The sequence below is a fragment of the Camelus ferus genome, chromosome 3 (genome assembly GCF_009834535.1).
Source record: "Camelus ferus isolate YT-003-E chromosome 3, BCGSAC_Cfer_1.0, whole genome shotgun sequence".
NCBI lineage: Eukaryota > Metazoa > Chordata > Mammalia > Artiodactyla > Camelidae > Camelus > Camelus ferus.
The window spans coordinates 98,579,766-98,602,221 of NC_045698.1; the positions used below are offsets into that span (position 1 = coordinate 98,579,766).

Below are 22,456 nucleotides of genomic sequence, written 5' to 3' on the forward strand. Positions count from 1 at the left end.
CTACGATAATAGATGCTTACCTTTAAGGGGGACATTACTAAGCAATGACAGCGGGGGGCTTCTAGGGTTATGGTAACATTTTAGTTCTAATTTAGGTTGTGCTTATGAGTGTGTTCACTTCCTGAAATTTTATTGAGTTGCACATCATGATTTGTGCCCTTTTCTGATGTTATATTTAAAGATAAAAATAATTTTGTAATATTGGAAACTTCTGTAAACATCCATTATTACTTATTTCTTGTATATAATCAAGTAAGAATCCTACAAGAGAAAGTTTCGAGTACTCAAAAGATATTTTATGATGAATACTAAATACATTTTAGTTTGCTCTAAAAAGTATTCTTTCAGTGGAAGTTAATTTAGAAGATGTTTATTTAGAACTTCCAATAACTAGAAACTGGAGGTACAACTGGGAACACTTCTCTGACTTAAAAGGATACTGATATACACCAGAGTTTTAACTTGGAATGAAATGGAAATACTATATGCGATAGTAAATAAGAACGCCTGGTGGCGCTGCAGGCTAGGAGTATGAATGAAGGGCTTTGAATGCCACGAGATGCCTCTAAGCTGGGAATCAGCACTCTGAATGCTTCTTAAAAGAAGGAAACATTTTAGGTAAGATCTAGGGGCAGAGATCTTCAGATGAGGGCATCATTCTAGCGCAAGTCAGTCAGAAAGATCTAACTCGAGTTTATTTAACAAAATCATCTGGGTTGATGGTATACCGAGTTAAAGAGACTGCACCGTCTTGAACCGGGTCTGAACAATGGAGACTGCGCCATCAAAAACGCTACAGAAAAGGCAAGTTATCTTTCTTGCTGTTTTGTTGCTTTTGTGGGAGGCTGGCTCTGAAGCAATTAGGTATTCCATGCCAGAAGAAACAGAAAGTGGGTCCTTTGTGGCCAACTTGTCAAGAGACCTGGGGCTCAGGGTGGGGGAACTGGCCGCTCGGGGTGCACGAATCCATTACAAAGGAAACAAACAGCTCTTCCAGTTGGATAAAACGACCGGGAATTTGCTTCTATATGAAAAACTAGACCGGGAGGGGCTGTGCGGGGCGACAGATACCTGTATACTGCACTTCCAGCTATTACTGGAAAACCCGGTGCAATTTTTTCAAGCTGAGCTGCAGCTCACAGATATAAACGACCATTCCCCAGAGTTCCTAGAAAGGGAAATGCTCCTAAAAATCCCAGAAAACGTCCAGAGAGGGACTGTATTTTCTTTGAAAACAGCTCAGGATTTTGACATAGGTAGCAACACTATTCAGAACTACACAATCAGCACCAACTCCCATTTTCATGTTGTCACTCATAATCGCGGAGATGGTAGAAAATACCCAGAGCTGGTGCTAGAAAAAGCGCTGGATAGGGAGGAGCAGCCCGAGCTCAGGTTAACCCTCACAGCGCTGGATGGTGGGGCTCCGCCCAGGTCTGGGACCACTACAGTTCATATTGAAGTCGTGGATATCAATGATAACGCCCCTGAGTTTTTACAGTCGCTTTATGAGGTAGAGATCCCAGAAAACAGCCCCCTAAACTCTTTAGTTGTTGTTGTCTCAGCCAGAGATTTAGATGCAGGAACGAATGGGAATGTAGCCTATGCTCTATTCCAAGGTGATGAAGTTACTCAACCGTTTGTAATAGACAAAGTAACAGGAGAAATTCGTCTGAAAAAGGCATTGGATTTTGAGGTAACTCGATATTATAACGTGGAGATTGCAGCCACAGACGGCGGGGGCCTTTCAGGAAAATGCACTGTAGCTATAGAGGTGGTGGATGTGAATGACAACGCCCCTGAACTGACCATGTCGACGCTCACCAGCTCTACCCCAGAAAACTTCCCAGAAACCGTAGTTGCTGTTTTCAGTGTTTCTGATCCAGATTCTGGGGACAACGGTAGGATGGTTTGCGCCATCCAGAATGATCTCCCTTTTCTCCTGAAACCCACATTCAAAAACTTTTACACCCTAGTAACAGAGAGGCCACTGGACAGAGAGAGCAAAGCCGAATACAACATCACCATCACCGTCACAGACATGGGGACTCCCAGGCTGAAAACCCAGCACAACATAACGGTACTAGTGTCCGACGTCAACGACAACGCCCCCGCCTTCACCCAGGCCTCCTACACCCTGCGGGTCCGCGAGAACAACAGCCCCGCCCTGCACATCGGCACCGTCAGCGCCACAGACACAGACGCCGGCGCCAACGCCCAGGTCACCTACTCGCTGCTGCCGCCCGCCGACCCGCACGTGCCCCTGGCCTCCCTCGTGTCCATCAACGCCGACAACGGCCACCTGTTCGCCCTGCGGTCCCTGGACTACGAGGCCCTGCGCGCCTTCGAGTTCCGCGTGGGCGCCGCCGACCGCGGCTCGCCGCCGCTGAGCAGCCAGGCGCTGGTGCGCGTGCTCGTGGAGGACGACAACGACAACGCGCCCTTCGTGCTGTACCCGCTGCAGAACACCTCGGCGCCCTGCACCGAGCTGCTGCCCAGGGCGGCCGAGCCGGGTTACCTGGTGACCAAGGTGGTGGCGGTGGACGGCGACGCGGGCCAGAACGCCTGGCTGTCGTACCAGCTGCTCAAGGCCACGGAGCCCGGGCTGTTCGGCGTGTGGGCGCACAAGGGCGAGGTGCGCACGGCCAGGCCGCTGAGCGAGCGCGACGCGGCCAGGCACAGGCTGCTGGTGCTGGTCAAGGACAATGGCGAGCCGCCGCTGTCGGCCAGCGTCACGCTGCACGTGCTGCTGGTGGACGGCTTCTCGCAGCCCCACCTGCCGCCCCCGGAAGCGGAAGCGGAGGCGGCGGCCGCGGCGCCGGCCGACCCGCTCACCGTCTACCTGGTGGTGGCCTTGGCGTCCGTGTCGTCGCTCTTCCTCTTCTCGGTGCTGGTGTTCGTGGCGGTGCGGCTGTGCGGGCGGGGCGGGGCTGCGCGGGCGGGTCGCTGCTCGGTGCCCGAGGGCCCCTTCCCGGGCCACCTGGTGGACGTCAGCGGCACCGGCACCCTGTCCCACAGCTACCAGTACCAGGTGCGTCTGACTGGAGGCTCCGGGTTAAATGAGTTTAAATTCTTGAAGCCTGCTCTCCCCAACCTCCCTACCCGGGGCGCTGGTGAAGAAATAGAGGCAAACGCCACCTTCCGGAATAGCTTTGGATTTAATTAGGGATCTGATCGTGATGCGATGGATTTTGTCAATTATCTCTAATTTCCCCAGACAAAAAATTTGATAACGTCATGGAGAAAAATTCCACCTTCAGTTATAGCCTTGGTTTCCCTTTTGTAATGTCCACTTAACTTTACATTGTCCAGTTTGGGGAAAACTGAATTCTACTGTCACTGAATTTATTTAGAGTGCCATTCCAAATCCTTGCATGCTGTTGATTTTCCTGAAATTTTTGTTCCTTCTGTTGGTATTTGTTGCAATGAGATGTCTTAATAAAATAGAATGTAGAGAAAACAATATTTTGTTAATTTTGTTTCATCACAGCCTAAGTTTATTTGATGCCAATAGCAAAAATGTTAAATGTTTACATAATATTCTTTATTTTGTTTTCAAAGGAATACATGCATTTGATAATCAATATGTGAGAAAGCTTGATGAAAACCAACGATCTTCTATTTACACTTCTTTCCTAGCTCTCATCTGTACTGGCAAATATTTTTTAAAACAAACATTTTTATTGAATTATACATACAGAAAGTGAATGAATCCTTAGTGTTCAGCTCAATATATTTCCAGAAAGTTAACATTTTTGGTATCAGCGTTTTGAAGAAATGAAACGTTATTAACATCCCAGGTGCCACACAAATTACCTCTTAAAATCACAACCAGCTCAAGTATAACAAATAACCAAACTTCCAATACTATAGTTTAGTTCTGCCTGCTTTGAATTTATATAAATGGAATAGGAGAGTGTGAACTGTTCTGTCTGGCACCTTGAACTCAGTAATTTATGTTTATGGCATTTACCCATGATACTGCTTTTTAGTTCTTCATTCTCATTGCTATATAGGATTCCACTGTATGAATATTTCACAATTTATTTCCCATCGTACTGTAGATGGATATTTGCGTTGGTGCAATGGTTGGCTGTTTGAATAATACTGCTGTGAACATTCTTCTACATGTCTTTTGACAATGTATGCAATATATATGCATCTCTTTTGGGTATATACATAGGGGTGGAATTGCTACTTTTTTATTAAGTGCATGTCCACTTTTAGTGGATATTTCCAAATAGTTTTCCAAAGTGGTTGTACCAGTGTACACTGCTATCAGCAGTGTCTGGATGTACCAGTTCCTCCACATTCTTGCCAACATCTGGTGTTAATCTGTTTTTCATTTTATCCCTTCAGAAACACTTTTAAACCTTTATTTTCTAGCTTTTAACATATTTACTTCTTTGTCGCTAAAGACTATCTCATCCATCCTTTACACATTTTCTGGTACATCTCACTATTTTCTGGTACTTCTCTGCTCAAACTGTAACCTCCATTTATTGTTCCACTAACTTATATGAAAGAAACTAAAAAATTCTTTTTCCTGTTACCAGTTTCTCTCTTACACTTTCAAACCTCTGAAAAATGAACTTTTACTTTTATATAGTCAAGATTAATGGCATATTTTACTCTACAACTATACATAAGAATTCCTTGTTTTATCTATAGATCTGTTTTAGAATCTGAAAAGCAATATTAAAAGTTTACTTTTAATGACCATATAAATTATGAATGCCCTGCACCCAAATTCAGCAGGAACATATTCTATCAGAACAAAGCTGAGTTTATTGACTTATAATGAGGGAGACTGCACACCATGGGGAACCGTGAATCAACTCAGTAACCGTGTCCTACCAAGAAGTTAGACGGTTTGGGCTTATGTTAGGTGATTTGGGGTAGGGTTCAAGGAAGTCTCCTTCCTTTCTTTCTTTTTTAAAAAATTCCCTCTCTTCACTACACTATATCCTCAAGTGGCTTCCTAAGAGAGGGTGCACAAAAATAAACTTTGTGTATATGCATGCCTGAAAACACATTTAGTTTTCTCTTCCACTTCACTGATGTCTTATATATTACTTACATCATTCAATGTCTTACGCTCTAACAATCCATGCCTTTTCATATCTAGGATTATTTCATCTCTAGTATTATTTCCTTAATAGTTGTATGTCTAAGTTTAGCTTTTTTTCTGAGACTTGTACTTATTGGATATTGAACATTTTTAATTGTTTCTCTATGTTTCTTATATTTCTCCTTTATTTTACATATTTGTTTACATACTTGATCTTTTCCTCTCCATCCTCACTTAAAGTTAGTCCCTCACTTTGAGTATTTTTATTGAATTTTTAATTTTAGTGGCATATTTAAGTCCCTAAGAGTTTTCTTATTATCTGATTGTGTCTCTTCCATAATTGTATTTAGGAATTTCAAATTTCACTATTTTCTGAATGATCTGTTTCCTGCAGGTTCCATTTTCCCTTTTGTGTTTCTTTGCTGTGTGTATTTTTCATACATCCAGTGAGCAATTATCTGTTTATGTGTAAGAAAGAGAAACTGAGTAGCTAGTGTATGGCAGTTGCTGACTTGTTAAGTCTTCTCTGCTTTTGTGTGATAGGGTGGTCTGCACTCAAGTTTCTGTCTTGAATGGAGATTCTGACAGGGTGTTCCATGTGAGGCAGTGCAGAGCCAGGTTTATAAAATATGACTTTAAGGTGCATTGTGATGAATGGGCAGAGAACTCTTTTAAGGATGTGGCCCTGCAAGTGTCAGGATAAAAAGGTTTTATGCTGGTATTACAAAATCTCCACTAAATATCCTAGTGTTCTCCAAGAAAATTCCTTTTATTTTTTTAGAAATGGGCCCTCATGTTTTTCAAGGGAGGCCTGGAAGGGAAACAATAATTATTAAACTTATATGTTGCATGTAATGTATTATTATTTTTTTTCACACTTTCTATGCACTTTGTTGTTTCCTAAATTCTTTACACATATTTCATTTAATCTTCAAAATAATGGAATAATTGGTATCCCAGTTTTAGAGATGAACAAAGTAGACATACAGAGTTAAAGTAATTTGTCCAAGGTCACCTAGCTAGTAAATGGTGGAATCAGGATTTGAGTCCAATCAGCCTGACCCCAAAGACATTGCTTTTTGTTTTTACTTTTTTCTATTGTGAAATCTATTAAACATTTCAAAAAGTGTATATAATGCATATGTGCAATCTGAAATAAAAATAATAAAATATTCATCACCTAGCTTAAGAATTAGAACTATGCCAAAACCTTGGAAATCCCTGTTTGCCTCCATCCTCATTAAAATCAACCACTATCCTGAATTTTTATTACTTATTTGTTATTCTTTATAGTTGTACAGATATGCATATATCCCTAAATAATATATTGTTTAATTTTGTCTGTCTTTGAAATTTATATAAATGGATCCATGTGGTATGGATCATCTGTGGGCTTGCTTTTTTGGTCATTATGGTATTGAATTCATCCATGTTAATGCCCTTCATTCATTTAAACTGCTTTATGGTTTTCCATTATGTAAATACACCTTTACTTTTAAATTTATTTTATTGTTGATCGACTTTTGGGTTGCTCCAAGAGTTTTGTTACCATGAACAATACTGCTATAAGCATTCTTGAATATATCTCCTCATGCACTTTGACAAGAGTATCTTTTGCATATAGGCACATCTAGGAAGGTACTACCTGGGTCATACCAAGAACTATAAAGATATCAAAATGAATAAAACAGACAATTAAAAGATGTCAACACAAAGATGAAATAGATGTTGGAAATATCTGGCAATGATTTTTAAATTGAATTTTAAAAATTGCTTCAATGAGCAATTATAAACATGCTTGAAACAAAAGAAAAATATTCTCAGAAAAGAAATGTAAAGTTGTAGCAAACAGAAGATATAAAGAAATACAAATGGGAATTTTAGAAATTAAAAGTACAATCACTGATATGAAAAACCCAGTGGATGAGCTCAACAACTGGGAAACAAAGAATTAGTGAACTAGAAGATAGCGCAATAGCAACTACCCAATCTGAACAGACTGTAAAAAATTAACAAAGCCTCAGGGATCTGTTGGACAGTAACAAGAGGTCTAACATTTGTGTCACTGGAATCCCAGAAGGAGAGAAGACGACTTCCCAAATTTGGCAACAGATACAGACCAAGAGAAACAAGAAGCCAAACAAATCCAAAACTACACCAAAAAAAAAAAAAAAAAAGACACTGAAAGACATCATCAAATTTCTGAAAACTAAAGAGAAAGAAAGAAATCTTAAAAGCCATGAGAGATAAATGATACATTACCCATAAGATAACAATCTGAATGAGAGTAGATGTCTCATCAGAAAGGATGAAGGTCAGAAGAAAATGGCATAATTAATACAGAAGGAAAATTTGACCAAAAAATTACAATAGAATGAGTGAGACTAATAAAAATCATGACCAATTCTACCCATACAAAAATGAAGTAGAATCCTAAAATGCTTACTTATGACAGATACTTAATTGCTCCTAGTCCCTCTTAAATAATTTAACTTGATTAGATTACTTCTATCATAAATATTTCTTGGCCTCAATTTTCCTAATAGCCTAATTGTTCCCTTTACCGTGCAGATGTGATCATAAAATAAAGTATTTTGTTCATGCCATTTTATTTGTCATAATTTAGCAAAGTGATTGTTTGACACTGGTCTTGCTAACCAATTTTTGTTTTGTATAGTTTGTTGATGGGACAATTAAACAGTGTACTTCTTGGATTCAGAAATTACATTGTTCCTCAGAAATAAATTGCACTGCTGATGAATAAACGTTGATTAAGGAAAGTTTATATTACCTGAGGGAATGATTCTTAAATGTCTTAGTATGTATCAGAATCACAAAGGAAAAGACTGAAGTGTGGATTTTTGTTAGCACCCACTGCCAGAAAATTTGATTCAAGATCTGAAGGGAAGCCCATGAACTGACTTTGAAAAAAACCCCCAAGACTCCCAGGTAAATTTTTAGGTATGTGGTTCACACACTACAGTTTGAGGGATACTGACTTGTCCTAAAAATCTCAGATTTGGGGATGTGGAACTGACCTGCTGCACTTCAAGAAGTTACTAATTTGAACGCATGGTGGCAGTGCAGGCTAAGAGAGTGAATAAAAGCCCCGCAGACTGTGTAGACTCCATTTCACTGAGAAACTCAACAAAAAATACAGAACACGCTTACAGCTAGAGCTAAGAGAGAAGTGCTCAGGAAGGCAGTAGCTGCCAGACAAGTTATAAGAACAAAATTGATATTCTACAGAAGGCAATTTGGAAGGTGAACTGTGCACCTGGTGATTGGGATTGGAGACGGATTATTCCCCAGGAACGAGATAACAATGGAGGTGGAACGAGACATAACAAAGGAGATGGAACAAACAAAAATACATCATAAGAAAAGGCAAGTGATGATTTTCATCATTTTGATGCTTTTATGGGAGGCAGGTTCAGAATCGATTCAGTATTCTGTACTGGAGGAGACTGAAAGTGGCACACTTGTGGCCAACCTGACAAAGGACCTGGGACTCAGGATGGGAGAGCTGGCTGTCCGGCGTGCCCGAGTTGTTTTTAAGGGGAATAGACAGTATTTGCAGTTTGACCCACTGACCTATGATTTACTGCTAAATGAGAAGCTGGATCGGGAGGAGCTGTGCGGCTCCACTGAGCCCTGCGTGCTACCTTTCCAAGTGTTACTGGAAAATCCCTTGCAGTTTTTTCAGGCTGCCTTAGTGGTTAGAGATATAAATGACCACGCCCCAGAGTTCCCCGCCAGAGAAATGTTACTTAAAATATCAGAAATTACTACGCCAGGAAAGTTATTTCCCTTGAAAATGGCACAGGATTTAGACGCTGGTAGCAATAGCCTTCAAAGCTACATAATCAGCTCTAATCCTCACTTTCACGTTCTCACTCGAAACCGCAAAGACGGCAGGAAGTCCCCGGAGATGGTGCTGGACAAAGCGTTGGATCGCGAGGAGCAGCCTGAGCTCCGGCTAACCCTCACGGCGCTGGATGGCGGGTCTCCGCCCCGGTCTGGGACCACAGAGATTCATATCCTGGTCTTGGACATCAATGATAACGCTCCCGAGTTTGCTCAGGAATTCTATGAGGCTCAAGTCTCTGAAAATAGCACCCTGGGTTCTCTAGTTATCACCCTCTCAGCGACAGATTTAGATTCAGGATCCTTTGGGGAGGTATTTTATGCCCTATTTCAAGTCGATGACGTTAACCAACCCTTCGAAATAAACCCAAATACAGGAGAAATTCGACTGAGAAAGACACTAGATTTTGAGGAAATTCAATCATATCATGTGGATGTGGAGGCGACAGATGGTGGGGGACTATCAGAAAAATGTTCCTTAGTCATCAAGGTCCTAGATGTGAATGACAACGCTCCAGAAGTGACTGTGTCCTCACTAATCAGCCCCATCCCTGAAAACCTGCCAGAGATCATAGTAGCAGTTTTCAGCATATCAGATGCAGATTCTGGACATAACCAACAGGTTATTTGTTCTATAGACGACTATCTCCCCTTTTTTCTAAGACCGTCCGTTGAGAATTTCTACACCTTGGTAACAGAAGGAGCGCTGGACAGAGAGAGCAGAGCCGAATACAACATCACCATCACTGTCACAGACATGGGGACTCCCAGACTGAAAACGGAGCACAACATAACAGTGCTGGTGTCCGACGTCAACGACAACGCCCCCGCCTTCACCCAGGCCTCCTACACCCTGCGGGTCCGCGAGAACAACAGCCCCGCCCTGCACATCGGCACCGTCAGCGCCACAGACACAGACGCCGGCGCCAACGCCCAGGTCACCTACTCGCTGCTGCCGCCCGCCAACCCGCACGTGCCCCTGGCCTCCCTCGTGTCCATCAACGCCGACAACGGCCACCTGTTCGCCCTGCGGTCCCTGGACTACGAGGCCCTGCGCGCCTTCGAGTTCCGCGTGGGCGCCGCCGACCGCGGCTCGCCGCCGCTGAGCAGCCAGGCGCTGGTGCGCGTGCTCGTGGAGGACGACAACGACAACGCGCCCTTCGTGCTGTACCCGCTGCAGAACACCTCGGCGCCCTGCACCGAGCTGCTGCCCAGGGCGGCCGAGCCGGGCTACCTGGTGACCAAGGTGGTGGCGGTGGACGGCGACGCGGGCCAGAACGCCTGGCTGTCGTACCAGCTGCTCAAGGCCACGGAGCCCGGGCTGTTCGGCGTGTGGGCGCACAACGGCGAGGTGCGCACGGCCAGGCCGCTGAGCGAGCGCGACGCGGCCAGGCACAGGCTGCTGGTGCTGGTCAAGGACAATGGCGAGCCGCCGCTGTCGGCCAGCGTCACGCTGCACGTGCTGCTGGTGGACGGCTTCTCGCAGCCCCACCTGCCGCCCCCGGAAGCGGAAGCGGAGGCGGTGGCCGCGGCGCCGGCCGACCCGCTCACCGTCTACCTGGTGGTGGCCTTGGCGTCCGTGTCGTCGCTCTTCCTCTTCTCGGTGCTGGTGTTCGTGGCGGTGCGGCTGTGCGGGCGGGGCGGGGCTGCGCGGGCGGGTCGCTGCTCGGTGCCCGAGGGCCCCTTCCCGGGCCACCTGGTGGACGTCAGCGGCACCGGCACCCTGTCCCACAGCTACCAGTACCAGGTGTGTCTGAGCGGAGGTACTGGGACTAGCGAGTTCAAGTTTCTGAAGCCGATTCTCCCCAACTTCTCTCCCCAGGCAACTGGGAAGGAAATGGAAGAAAACTCCACCGTTCGGAATAGTTTCCTATTCAGTTAAGTATCAGATTATTATATTAAGCACTACTTAATAAATTTGGAAATCTCTTTTAATTTAAAGCTACATGTTATTAATGCATACCGTTTCTTGATATCTTACTTGTCTTCCATAGGGTGAAATTTTTAAAAAATCAGATATTGGACATACACAGTATTTTCACTATATTATCCTTAGTAGCGTTAAAAATTATTCTTACTCAAATATATTTGAAAATCTGAATAAAAAGTAAATTTTAGTTGCATAATTTAAAGTTTCTGCAATTCAATAATCTATTAATAATTTTACAAAAATTATATTCCAAATTCCTTAAGATTGTATTTCTAAAGAGTGAGTTATCATAATTATTGCTATATAGGGAAAATCTTTAAAATGTATTTGATATTATTTAATCTTCCATCATTAGTTTCATTTTGAGATAACTTGTACAGTGTTAAAAATAAACGCTAAAGATGGCTAAATGCTAAAATAGCCATTCATATTTATATGTATTTCAGCATACCATAATAGTCAATCCATATTTTCTATGAATAGACTTTAGGAAAGTGTTAACACAGTAAATTACAGTTTGTGAGCTTGACCTCTTGACCTTGATGATCTGTTTTTTTCTTTTTATCCCAAATTCCTATTTATCCCTCTCTCCCCCCTTTCCCTTTGGTAACCATAAGTTTGTTTTTTATGTATGTGAGTCTGTTTTTGTCTTGTAAATAAGTTCACTTGTGTCATTTCTTTAGATACAAGTGATATTATATATTTGTCTTTAACTTCACTTAGTATGATCATCTCTAGGTCCATTCATTATGATGGCCTTTTAGAAACAACAGCAAGTCAATTATAAATGCTCAATAAATATTTGCTAAATGTTATTAATATTCCAATAGTGAATTTAAAAATAACTTTTAAGGAATAAGTAATGCTAATATTCTCTCTACAATATACTATCCTTGCCAATAAGTGAAAGTATTAAATATTACTCTTTACTTCCTTCTAAACAGAAAACTCTCATTCACTCTAAGCTATTACAGAATATAAAGTGCTTGAGGGTACATTTTATCTCCTTGTCTTTGTCTAATAATTTGAAAGTTTAAAGATATTTTTAGTAAAATCCAAATTACATTTTCCAGTATAGTTTCTCAAGCTTCTATATGTGTAATACCTACCAAGACTTAGGTAAGTTACTAGTAGCAGGTTACTGGATAATGTCATGTTTTCCCTTCCAGTGCTGTGTATGCACCATTTATCTTTATTAACCACAAAATAATTTACTTTCACAATTTAACCCATATTTGGTCTTATTTGTTTTGGTTATATTTGTAGTATTTTACAAAAAGTTCTCTTTTCAAGTTCCCATTAAAGTCAGGCAATTTATACTGGAGTGACAACTGAGTGAATTTTTTTATCCTGAATGTAAATGGAATTGGGCTTAACTAAATTATATTTAGCCGTGTTTCATGTCCAAACAAGTGAACTGTCATGGCTCTTTTGTCATGGATGATTACCAATTAGTTCAATGACTGTAGGGAACACTTTCTGTTTTGTATTCCCAGGTATTTACCCTGTCCTCCTCTATTCTTCTTTGGGGGAACTGCTTCTTCCTGCTATTCTTACTGCAACCACATGGCTTTAGTTGGTGCAGTGGATTTTTTCAATAACTCTATATGCATAGTCTTACAGGGTGTATACTGGGATAGGCTCTGTCCGATGCTGACAGGTCAAAATCCTTCCCTAGAAAGTGTATCTTTGACTTCATTGACTTTATTGCCTTCTTCATGTTAGCATCAAGACACTACCTGAATTCAGAACTTACTGATATTTAATAAGACAAATGGCCATTTCCTCTCAACTTTACTGGACTATGCACACAATGAATTTATGAAGGAAAAAAACTTCCCAAAGGTTATGTATCCCAGAGACTGAAAAGAAATCACATTTTCCCAGAAGTTACAGGCACACTGCAATTTGGGAGTAGAAACTGGATTTTAAAAATTTATAACATCTTCTAATACAATAGAACAAATCAGTATTTTTGTAATAGAATGTAAGCTCCTGGGAACAAGAATTTGTGGTTAATTTACTGTTTTATTCTGAGAAGCTAGAAAAATTCCTGCACAGAGAAATACTTATAAAACAAATAAATAAATTTGTCCTGAGTCCAGTTTTATCTACTGAACTTGTACATTTATACGGAAGGTGAATATAGATAAATAGGTATTACTTTGCTCTCACAACTACTGTAAGCTACCTTAAGACTGCATCATAGGTGAGGGGGAAAGAAGTTTATTACACTGCATTACCCAAAAGGTGTTCAAAACAGTTTAGCTATTACATTATGCTTTGAAATGAAAACTACACGAAGTTGTAACGCAGAACGCTTGGTGGCGCTGCAGGCTAAGAGAGTGAAAAAGTCTGCAGATTCCTAGACTGCACAAAAGCTGATCAGTTTCTAGCAGCTCATAAGGAAACAACACTGCGAGGGGTAGGTTTCAGAGAGGCAGCTATCCGCCTGTCAGTCAAGGTTAAGAAGAACTAAGTCAAGATTACTAAAGCAAGATAGCAGAGTTGGCTGCAAAGCAATTATTTTGTGATTAAACACTGCATCTTTTGGACTTGGACGAATGACGGGGATGCCAGTACCCAAAGCGACACAGAAAAGGCAAGTGACCACCATTATTATTCTATTACTATTGTGGGATGTGGGTGGTGTGATCATTAAATATTCCGTTCTAGAAGAGAGGGACAGCGGCTCATTTGTGGCCAATCTAGCAAAAGATGTCAGGTTGGGCTTAGGGGAACTGGCCGCGCGGGGCGCCCGGATTCTTTCCAAAGGGAATAAACAGTATTTGGAGCTCGAGCAGAAGAGTGGGAACGTGTTCCTAAAAGAAAAACTGGACCGGGAAGAGTTGTGCGGTGACACAGATCCCTGTATAGTGCATTTCCAGGTGTTACTGAAAAACCCAGTGCAGTTTATTCAAGGTGAATTACAGCTCCAAGACATAAATGACCATGCCCCAGAATTCTTGGAAAATGAAATCGTCCTGAAAATCTCAGAAAGCAGCCACCCAGGGACTGCATTTCCTTTGAAAATAGCTCAAGATTTAGATGTGGGCTGTAACACAGTTCAGAACTACACAATTAGCACCAACTTCCATTTCCACCTTTTCACTCGAAATCATAGCGATGGCAGGAAATACCCAGAGCTGGTGCTGGACAAAGAACTGGACCGTGAGGAGCAGCCAGAGCTCAGGTTAACCCTCACGGCGCTGGATGGTGGGTCACCGCCCAAGACTGGGACTTCCCAGGTTCTCATCCTGGTCCTGGACATAAATGACAATGCTCCTGAATTTGCTCAGCAGCTCTATGAGGTGCAGGTCCCAGAGAACAGCCTTGTAGGCTCCCTGGTCATCACTGTCTCTGCTAGAGATTTGGATGCTGGGACCTACGGAGAGCTCTCCTACTCATTTTTCCAATCCTCAAATCAAGTCATTCAGGCCTTTGAACTAAACACAGTTACGGGGGATATTCTATTAAAAAAACAGTTGGATTTTGAGGAAATTCGATCTTACCATATGGAAATTGAAGCCTCAGATGGTGGTGGTCTTTCAGGAAAATGCACCGTAGCTATAGAAGTGACGGATGTAAACGACAACGCCCCTGAATTGACCGTGTCATTACTCATCAGTGATATCCCAGAAAACACCCCTGACACTGTGGTAGCTATTTTCGGAATTTCAGATCCAGATGCCGGGGACAATGGCAAAATGATGTGCTCCATCCAAGAACATCTCCCCTTCCTTCTGAAACTTACTGTAGGAAATTTCTACACTTTGGTAACAGAAGGAGCGCTGGACAGAGAGATCAAAGCACAGTACAACATTACAATCACCGTCACTGACATGGGGACACCCAGACTGAAAACCGAGCACAACATAACAGTGCTGGTGTCCGACGTCAACGACAACGCCCCCGCCTTCACCCAGGCCTCCTACACCCTGCGGGTCCGCGAGAACAACAGCCCCGCCCTGCACATCGGCACCGTCAGCGCCACAGACACAGACGCCGGCGCCAACGCCCAGGTCACCTACTCGCTGCTGCCGCCCGCCGACCTGCACGTGCCCCTGGCCTCCCTCGTGTCCATCAACGCCGACAACGGCCACCTGTTCGCCCTGCGGTCCCTGGACTACGAGGCCCTGCGCGCCTTCGAGTTCCGCGTGGGCGCCGCCGACCGCGGCTCGCCGCCGCTGAGCAGCCAGGCGCTGGTGCGCGTGCTCGTGGAGGACGACAACGACAACGCGCCCTTCGTGCTGTACCCGCTGCAGAACACCTCGGCGCCCTGCACCGAGCTGCTGCCCAGGGCGGCCGAGCCGGGTTACCTGGTGACCAAGGTGGTGGCGGTGGACGGCGACGCGGGCCAGAACGCCTGGCTGTCGTACCAGCTGCTCAAGGCCACGGAGCCCGGGCTGTTCGGCGTGTGGGCGCACAACGGCGAGGTGCGCACGGCCAGGCCGCTGAGCGAGCGCGACGCGGCCAGGCACAGGCTGCTGGTGCTGGTCAAGGACAATGGCGAGCCGCCGCTGTCGGCCAGCGTCACGCTGCACGTGCTGCTGGTGGACGGCTTCTCGCAGCCCCACCTGCCGCCCCCGGAAGCGGAAGCGGAGGCGGCGGCCGCGGCGCCGGCCGACCCGCTCACCGTCTACCTGGTGGTGGCCTTGGCGTCCGTGTCGTCGCTCTTCCTCTTCTCGGTGCTGGTGTTCGTGGCGGTGCGGCTGTGCGGGCGGGGCGGGGCTGCGCGGGCGGGTCGCTGCTCGGTGCCCGAGGGCCCCTTCCCGGGCCACCTGGTGGACGTCAGCGGCACCGGCACCCTGTCCCACAGCTACCAGTACCAGGTGTGTCTGAGCGGAGGTACTGGGACGAGCGAATTCAAGTTTCTCAAACCTGTTGTCCCCAGCTTCCTGAGTGAAGGGACTGGTACAGACTCCGAGGAAAACTCTAACTTTGGAAATCATTTTGAGTTCAATTAGGAATCTCACCTGAAATACGTGATAAATGGTAATATTCACTAATGTATTCATTTCCAACCCTTTTATTCACATAAACAGCTTACATACTCATACATCTGTAAGTATTTTCATATTTATAGTTATTTTAACCTAAAGTATTTGAAGTACTTTACAAATATCTAGGTGTTTTATTGTTGCTTCTTTTTTTTAAAAAAGCCCTTCACATTTTGCATGTAAGATGAGACATTTAGCAAATGGTGTTTCCCAGGTTTTGTGAGGTCAGATTTTGGAAGTCACAAATGTTGTGAGGTTCCTGATATTTGAGCTTGTTCGTTGATATCTTGTTATTATTAGAACTGTTTTACGATTATCATCAGCATGTCTAACTATTGTAAATGATGGCTTTTAGTTTTAAAAATTATTTTCACTTATGCAAAAAATTCTGTGCCCCTTTAAATTGTTGGACTTCTGTAGTTTTGTTTCAAAAACACCACTGTCTTTCCTCAAATGAACTAATATTTTATCTGGATGTTTTCTTAGTATTTTCTTTCAAAATTGTTATCACTTAAGTAGACCATCTACTATAATTTTAAAGCATTTAATCCCAGTTAAACAAAAAATGTTGGTAAAGTTATAATTTCCTTTTCACAATAAATGGTTTTTGGTATGCAAATAATGATTCTAATTTTTTTTAAATAATGTATATTAATTAAATTAATTTAATTAAAAATTTTAAAAATAATGCAGGATTCAAACATATTCAATAAGAACAAAAAAGAAAGCAAATCAGTATCATGATTCTCCCACTAAGAGATAACTATCAATAAGTCAACATCATTCTAAAATATTTCTATGATGCTTATAATAGGTAGATGGAAATAATTTTATAAAATGGATCTATACTAAATGGCTATCTTTATGATTAAAAATACCAGATTTTACTTGAATGTAATAAAAACAAAATAATATGAAACTATAAAATTTGCTGATACTTAAATAATCCCTGTAAGGTTAATAAACAAGAGTATGATGAATACTGAGATACTAGCATCAGTTAACTACCTGCTTAAAAATGAGGGAATAAATATTCTTACACTTCTTCCCTCCTCTCCTCACTTTACTTTATACTTTTGTTATAGTTACCATATCATTGTTTATAACACTTACAATATATTTTAAAAGGACAGTCTTCATAATTGTTAAGATATTTTATGTTTTAAATACTTGTCATATAATGCTACAGTTTTTTCAAGCTTATTCAAGTCTGATTATTCAGAAGTAACTTTTGAACCTTTTAATTTTTTTCTATGGTATTTGCTTCCATAATTCTAAACAATATGCTTATAAAATCCATTTTCTCAAATTTAAGTTTTAGATATTATCCATTTACTTCTAAGGGTCACTCACACACACACACACACACACACACACACACACACAAACTTGCACATTTCTTCTACCCCATTCTCTCTCATACCAGTATCATAATTCTGTTCAGTATTGAAATAATTATGACTATGTGAATATCACTTAGACCTCAACTTCAAGTTGTTTCTTTCCTTTACTCTTAATAATTGCCTCATTTTCCACTTTACTTACTGTTCTATGTACGTATTTTTGTTATCCCCGTATTATCTAAAGTCTAAAGCTCATTATATTATTAAACCCATTTAGAAAAACCATCTCAGTTCCACTATTTTTTCTGGGAGCCATCCTGGAGCCACCCAGACTCCTGCTCAGTTGTACAGTATTTGCTCTTTAGATCTACTCCACAGCTGGCAGTTTGGGACTTGCTATACTCTTTATGCTGGGAATTTCTTTTCTCTTTCTCCGTGTTTGATTTCATTTTCTGTATTTTATGTCTTCCTCTTTATTGGTTTACTCCCCTAAGTTCCTTAAGTGTTTGGTGATAAATTTATTGAGAACTTGAACATATGAAAATTGTGTGTGTGTGTGTTTTCTTATGAAGGTACTAGGGATTGAACCCAGGACCTCATGCATGCGAAGCATGTACTCTACCACTGAGCTATACCTACCCCCTCCCCTGAACATCTGAAAATTTTGGATGCCACAAAATCACCTGTTGATTTGATTTTGTTGGATGTAGAAGTACGGATGAGGAATTACTTGCTTCTAGTATTCTGAAGGCATTCCTCCTTGTCTTCTAATCTCCAATGTTGAGATGTTCAACATTCTGACTACCCATTCTCTTCAGAGACTTATTTTCTTTGTAGATCCCAGGTTCTCAATGGAGGGCAATACTGACAGCAGGCAACATTTGGTAATGTCTGGAAACATTTTTGATTGTCACAGTTGGAGGAGATGGCGCTACTGGCATCTAGTGGTGTGCCAGGGATGCTGCTAGATGTTCTTACAACACACAAGACAGCACCCTCCACCCAACCACAAAGAATGACCTGGCCCCAAATGCCAATAGTATTGAGGCTGAGAAAACTTAAGATTAAATTAGGTCATTGTATATTATCTCCAGTATATTATCTCTAGAATTTCTTATGTCTCATGTTGTAAGAATTTTGTCTTCTAGTGTGATAATTACTCAATTTGATTTGTAAATCTTGTGACATACGTTCTTTAGAGTAGGACAGGATTTGGGATTTTTGTGTGTGTGTAATTTTAAAAATTATTTCCTCTGCTCAATTTTCTTTGTTTTCTTAGTCTGTAACTCTTGTCAGTTGCATAGTGAACTCCTTGGTTGATATTTAATTTTTCTTAATCTTTCTCTATTTATTACCTCTTGTCTTTATTTCCCTGGATTCTAACAGTTTTTCTCAACCTATTTTTTAACCCTTCTAATTGAGTTTTAAACTTTTGCTATTATAGTTTTCCTTTTATAAAGCTTCCTCTTGTTCTTTTTCTTTCTATAGTAACCTCTTAGTTTTTAATTTTTAATTGAGATATAATTTACATACCCTAACAGTCATATTTTAAGGCTATTCAGTGGTTTTTAGTGTACTCAAAAGGTTGTACACTCATTACCACTATCTAATTTCAGAACATTTTCATCACCCTGAAAAGAAACCTGGTACCCATTAGCAGTCACTTCCCCTTCCTTCCTCCCTCCAGCCTTTGGCAACCACTAATCGACTATATGTTTTGGGTTTTTTTTTTTGTTTTTTTTTTGTTTTGCTTTTGCTTTTAACATTTTTTATTGAGTTTTAATAATTTTACAATGTTGTGTCAAATTCCAGTGTAGAGCACAATTTTTCAGTTATACATGAACATATATATATTCATTGTCACATTGTTTTCTCTGTGAGCTACCATAAGATCTTGTATATATTTTCCTGCTCTATACAGTATAATCTTGTTTATAATTCTACATTTTGAAATCCCAGTCTGTCCCTTCCCACCGCCCACCCCCTTGGCAACCACAAGTTTGTATTCTATGTCTATGATTCTGTTTTTGTTTTGTATTTATGTGGTTTTTTTTTAGATTCCACATATGAGCAATCTCATGTGGTATTTTTCTTTCTCTTTCTGGCTTACTTCATTTAGAATGACATTCTCCAGGAACATCCATGTTGCTGCAAATGGCGTTATGTTGTCAGGTTTTATGGCTGAGTAGTATTCCATTGTATAAATATACCACATCTTCTTTACCCAGTCATCTGTTGATGGACATTTAGGCTGTTTCCATGTCTTGGCTATTGTAAATAGTGCTGCTATACACATTGGGGTGCAGGTGTCTTTCTGAAGTAGGGTTCCTTCTGGATATATGCCCAGGAGCAGGATGACTGGGTCATATGGTAAGTCTTTTCCTAATCTTTTGAGGAATCTCTGTTTCCCACAGTGGCTGCACCAAACTGCATTCCCACCAGCAGTGTAGGAGGGTTCCCTTTTCTCCACAGCCTCTCTAGCATTTGTCATTTGTGTATTTTTGAACTTTGTCTCTATGGATTTGCCTGTTCTGGACATTTTATATAAATGGAATCATACAGTATGTAACTTTTGAGTCTGTCTTCCTTCACTTAGCATAATATTTCCAAGGTTCATCCATGTTGTGGCACACATCATCAGTACTTCCTTCTTTTTTTATGGTCAAATAATGCAATATGGTATTGATGAATTACATTTTATCAGCTGATGGACATTTGGGTTTGTTTCCACTTTTTGGCTAATATGAATAATGCTGCTATGAACATTCATGTACAAGTTTTTATTTGGACATTTGTTTTTGATCCTCTTGGGTATATACCTAGAATTAGAATTGCTAAATCACAATGACTCTGTTTAACTTTTTAAGGAATTGCCAAACTCTTTTCCTAAATAACTGTACTATTTTACATTTCCATTGACAGTGTAGGAGGGGTTCCAGTTTCACCTCACTAACACCTGTTATTTTCTTTTTGATTACAGCCATCCTAGAAGGTGTGAAGTAGTATCTCATTATAGTTTGATTTGCTTTTCCCAGGTGATTAATGATGTTGAGCATCTTTTAATTTGTGTATTGACCATGTGAATATCTTCTTTGGAGAAATATGTACTCAAATTCTTTGCACATTTTAAAATAGGATTTTGGTCTTTTTATTGTTGAGTTGGAGTTCTCTATTTATTCTGGTTACTAGACCCTTATCAGAGATATGATTTACAAATAGTTCCTCCCATTCTTTGGTTTGTCTTTTAACTTTATTGATAGTGTCCTTTGAAGCACAAAAGTTGTTTTTTTTATTTTAAGGAAGCATAATTTATTTAGTTTTCACTTTGGTTGCTTATGCTTTTGGTGTCATATCTAAGAAATCCTTGCTTAATAATCCAACATCATAGAGATTTACACCTATGTTTTCTTCTAAGTGTGTTATAGCTTTAGCCCTTATATTTAAGTCTTCATCCATCAATGGCAGCCTTTTATTGTTTTATTTTTCCCATATATTTTCTTTCTCTTTTTTGGTAGCCTTTTATTGTATAACAGAGACTTGGTCCTTTCTTACATCTCTGAAGATACTAGTTTTAGGTTTTTAAATTTTTCTTCTGATCCTAGCATTTCATTTTTCTTTGGAATTACTTTTGTGCTCTTTGTCTCTGGTCTCTACCCTCATGTTAGAGACTTTGCCTTATCTGTATTATGCTGCTTGGCTGTCTTTTTATGAGACAATAAAAAGCTGATTAGGCAATATTTATATTGCATCATCTCTTGGTTTGCTGGATTTCATCAGGTGTAATCCTTTAAAGAAGAATTTATAGGTACTGTTATTTCTTGAATTGTCACATACTTGAGAAGTATTATTTGGCTGTGTATAAAATTCTTCAGCCAGCTTTTGCACTGTGGCAGTATTGCAGCCAATGAGGTTTACCCAAGGCACAATTATTGCTAATTGAAAACTTTTCCTAAAATTTTTCAGTCCACTTTCTTTTCTTCAGAGATTTGTTGACACCAAATATTACATTAGCCCCCTTCATCATAGTTTTAGTTCATCTATAAGTTGACTGAATTTCATCCTTAGGTAGTTTTTTCTTTCAGTAAGCACTCATGAATACCAATGCAATGTTTTATCAATTCTTTCTGTTTGCCGCAGTTATCTTTGTACCTGAACAACGTCTTGGCTAGGTATAAAAGTATTGAACCATGATTTCTTTCTCTCGGAACCCTTCAGACATGTCTATTGTGTTCTGGCATTAAATGTTGATGAGAAGAAATCTGAAGCCTGTTTTCTTCACCTGTAGGTGACTTGCTTTCTATCCTTGAAATTTATTATCTTTAACAGGTTATGTCATAATTTTGATAATTCTGTATCACTTTTCCTGATATTCAGTGTACCCTTTCAATCTGTTCCATGCAGATATTTTCAAGGATGTCGTTTATATATTTATATGTGGTCAGTATAATTGGTTTTTAAATCTGTCTGATAGTTCCCATAACTGAAGTTTGTATGGGCATATTTCTGCTGTATTGTTGCTGATTCTTCTCATTCATGTTGTCTTTGTTTCTTTGTGTGAATCATATAATTGATTACCCTTGAAAATGTATTTGTATGGTGTCCTCAAGGCCTCAGTTGCGTGTTCTATCCTTCAAAACTGATTTTCATTTGTTTCAGCCAGGATCCTGGAAACACTGTAAGCAGGGGACCATCACAAACCATGTTTATGACTTGCAGTTTCTTGCAGCTCAAACCATGCGTGTTCAAAATACAAACATACATGATGACCAATCTGTAACTACAATTCTCCTACACATGTTTTCTTTTCTTTTTCTTGTGCTCTACTTAACACCAGGAACCTTCCCTATAATTCCCTGGAATTGAGGGAGGGAGCAGGTTTAGATTTGTTGGTGTTTCCACTGTGTTTGCATTGTGGATACAGCCCTGTGGGGTCACTTAGAACAGGTAGGATCTTCATACACTATGCTGCACATTCAGCTGGCCCTGAGACTTGATCTTTGATCTCACATAGCTTCAAGTCAAAGTCCAAGGGAAAATGTTTTTAAATGCCCTGAGAGAATACTAAGTTTTGTTGTTCTGATATACTGTTTATCCCTCTATTACAGCTTTCCATCAAAAATTAGACTTTTTTCACTATGTTTTTAGCTCTTCAGTATTTTTAAGTGATTTTTTAAAAGTCTTGTCCATTACTTTTTATTGTTTTTCACAGGAGGGTCATCTGAATTATCTATGCCATCAGTTTCAG

At 40.9% G+C, this 22,456-nt stretch overlaps 3 protein-coding genes and 2 non-coding genes across 6 annotated transcripts; 4 read left to right on the forward strand and 1 right to left on the reverse strand.

Moving 5' to 3' along the window:
- The first annotated feature begins 559 nt into the window (after positions 1 to 559).
- On the forward strand, positions 560 to 3,460 carry PCDHB5 (protocadherin beta 5). The gene has a single exon (XM_032476948.1). The coding sequence runs from the start codon at positions 770 to 772 to the stop codon at positions 3,164 to 3,166; it is 2,397 nt and encodes a 798-aa protein (XP_032332839.1). The 5' UTR covers positions 560 to 769; the 3' UTR covers positions 3,167 to 3,460.
- Positions 3,461 to 8,205: 4,745 nt separating this feature from the next.
- On the forward strand, positions 8,206 to 13,075 carry PCDHB6 (protocadherin beta 6). 2 transcript variants are annotated; one of them, XM_032476938.1, is made up of 2 exons: positions 8,211 to 8,458; positions 9,602 to 13,075. In XM_032476938.1, the coding sequence occupies exons 1-2, from the start codon at positions 8,397 to 8,399 to the stop codon at positions 10,818 to 10,820; spliced, it is 1,281 nt and encodes a 426-aa protein (XP_032332829.1). In that variant the 5' UTR covers positions 8,211 to 8,396; the 3' UTR covers positions 10,821 to 13,075. The 2 variants fall into 2 exon arrangements, with proteins under 2 accessions (XP_032332828.1, XP_032332829.1); XM_032476937.1 differs by having other exon boundaries at positions 8,206 to 13,075.
- A 208-nt stretch (positions 13,076 to 13,283) lies between these two features.
- Positions 13,284 to 16,487, forward strand: LOC102507916 (protocadherin beta-17-like). The gene has a single exon (XM_032476947.1). The coding sequence runs from the start codon at positions 13,433 to 13,435 to the stop codon at positions 15,833 to 15,835; it is 2,403 nt and encodes an 800-aa protein (XP_032332838.1). The 5' UTR covers positions 13,284 to 13,432; the 3' UTR covers positions 15,836 to 16,487.
- Positions 16,488 to 17,778: 1,291 nt separating this feature from the next.
- TRNAA-CGC lies at positions 17,779 to 17,850 on the reverse strand. Its single transcript has one exon. It is a non-coding gene; the product is annotated as a tRNA-Ala (tRNA).
- A 3,236-nt stretch (positions 17,851 to 21,086) lies between these two features.
- LOC116662880 lies at positions 21,087 to 21,222 on the forward strand. Its single transcript, XR_004318963.1, has one exon. It is a non-coding gene; the product is annotated as a U4 spliceosomal RNA (small nuclear RNA).
- Positions 21,223 to 22,456: the final 1,234 nt, after the last annotated feature.

Coding starts and splice junctions, on each gene's coding strand:
- PCDHB6 (XM_032476937.1), top strand. CDS start 8,397: ATGGAGGTGGAACGAGACATAACAAAGGAGATGGAACAAACAAAAATA.
- PCDHB5 (XM_032476948.1), top strand. CDS start 770: ATGGAGACTGCGCCATCAAAAACGCTACAGAAAAGGCAAGTTATCTTT.
- LOC102507916 (XM_032476947.1), top strand. CDS start 13,433: ATGACGGGGATGCCAGTACCCAAAGCGACACAGAAAAGGCAAGTGACC.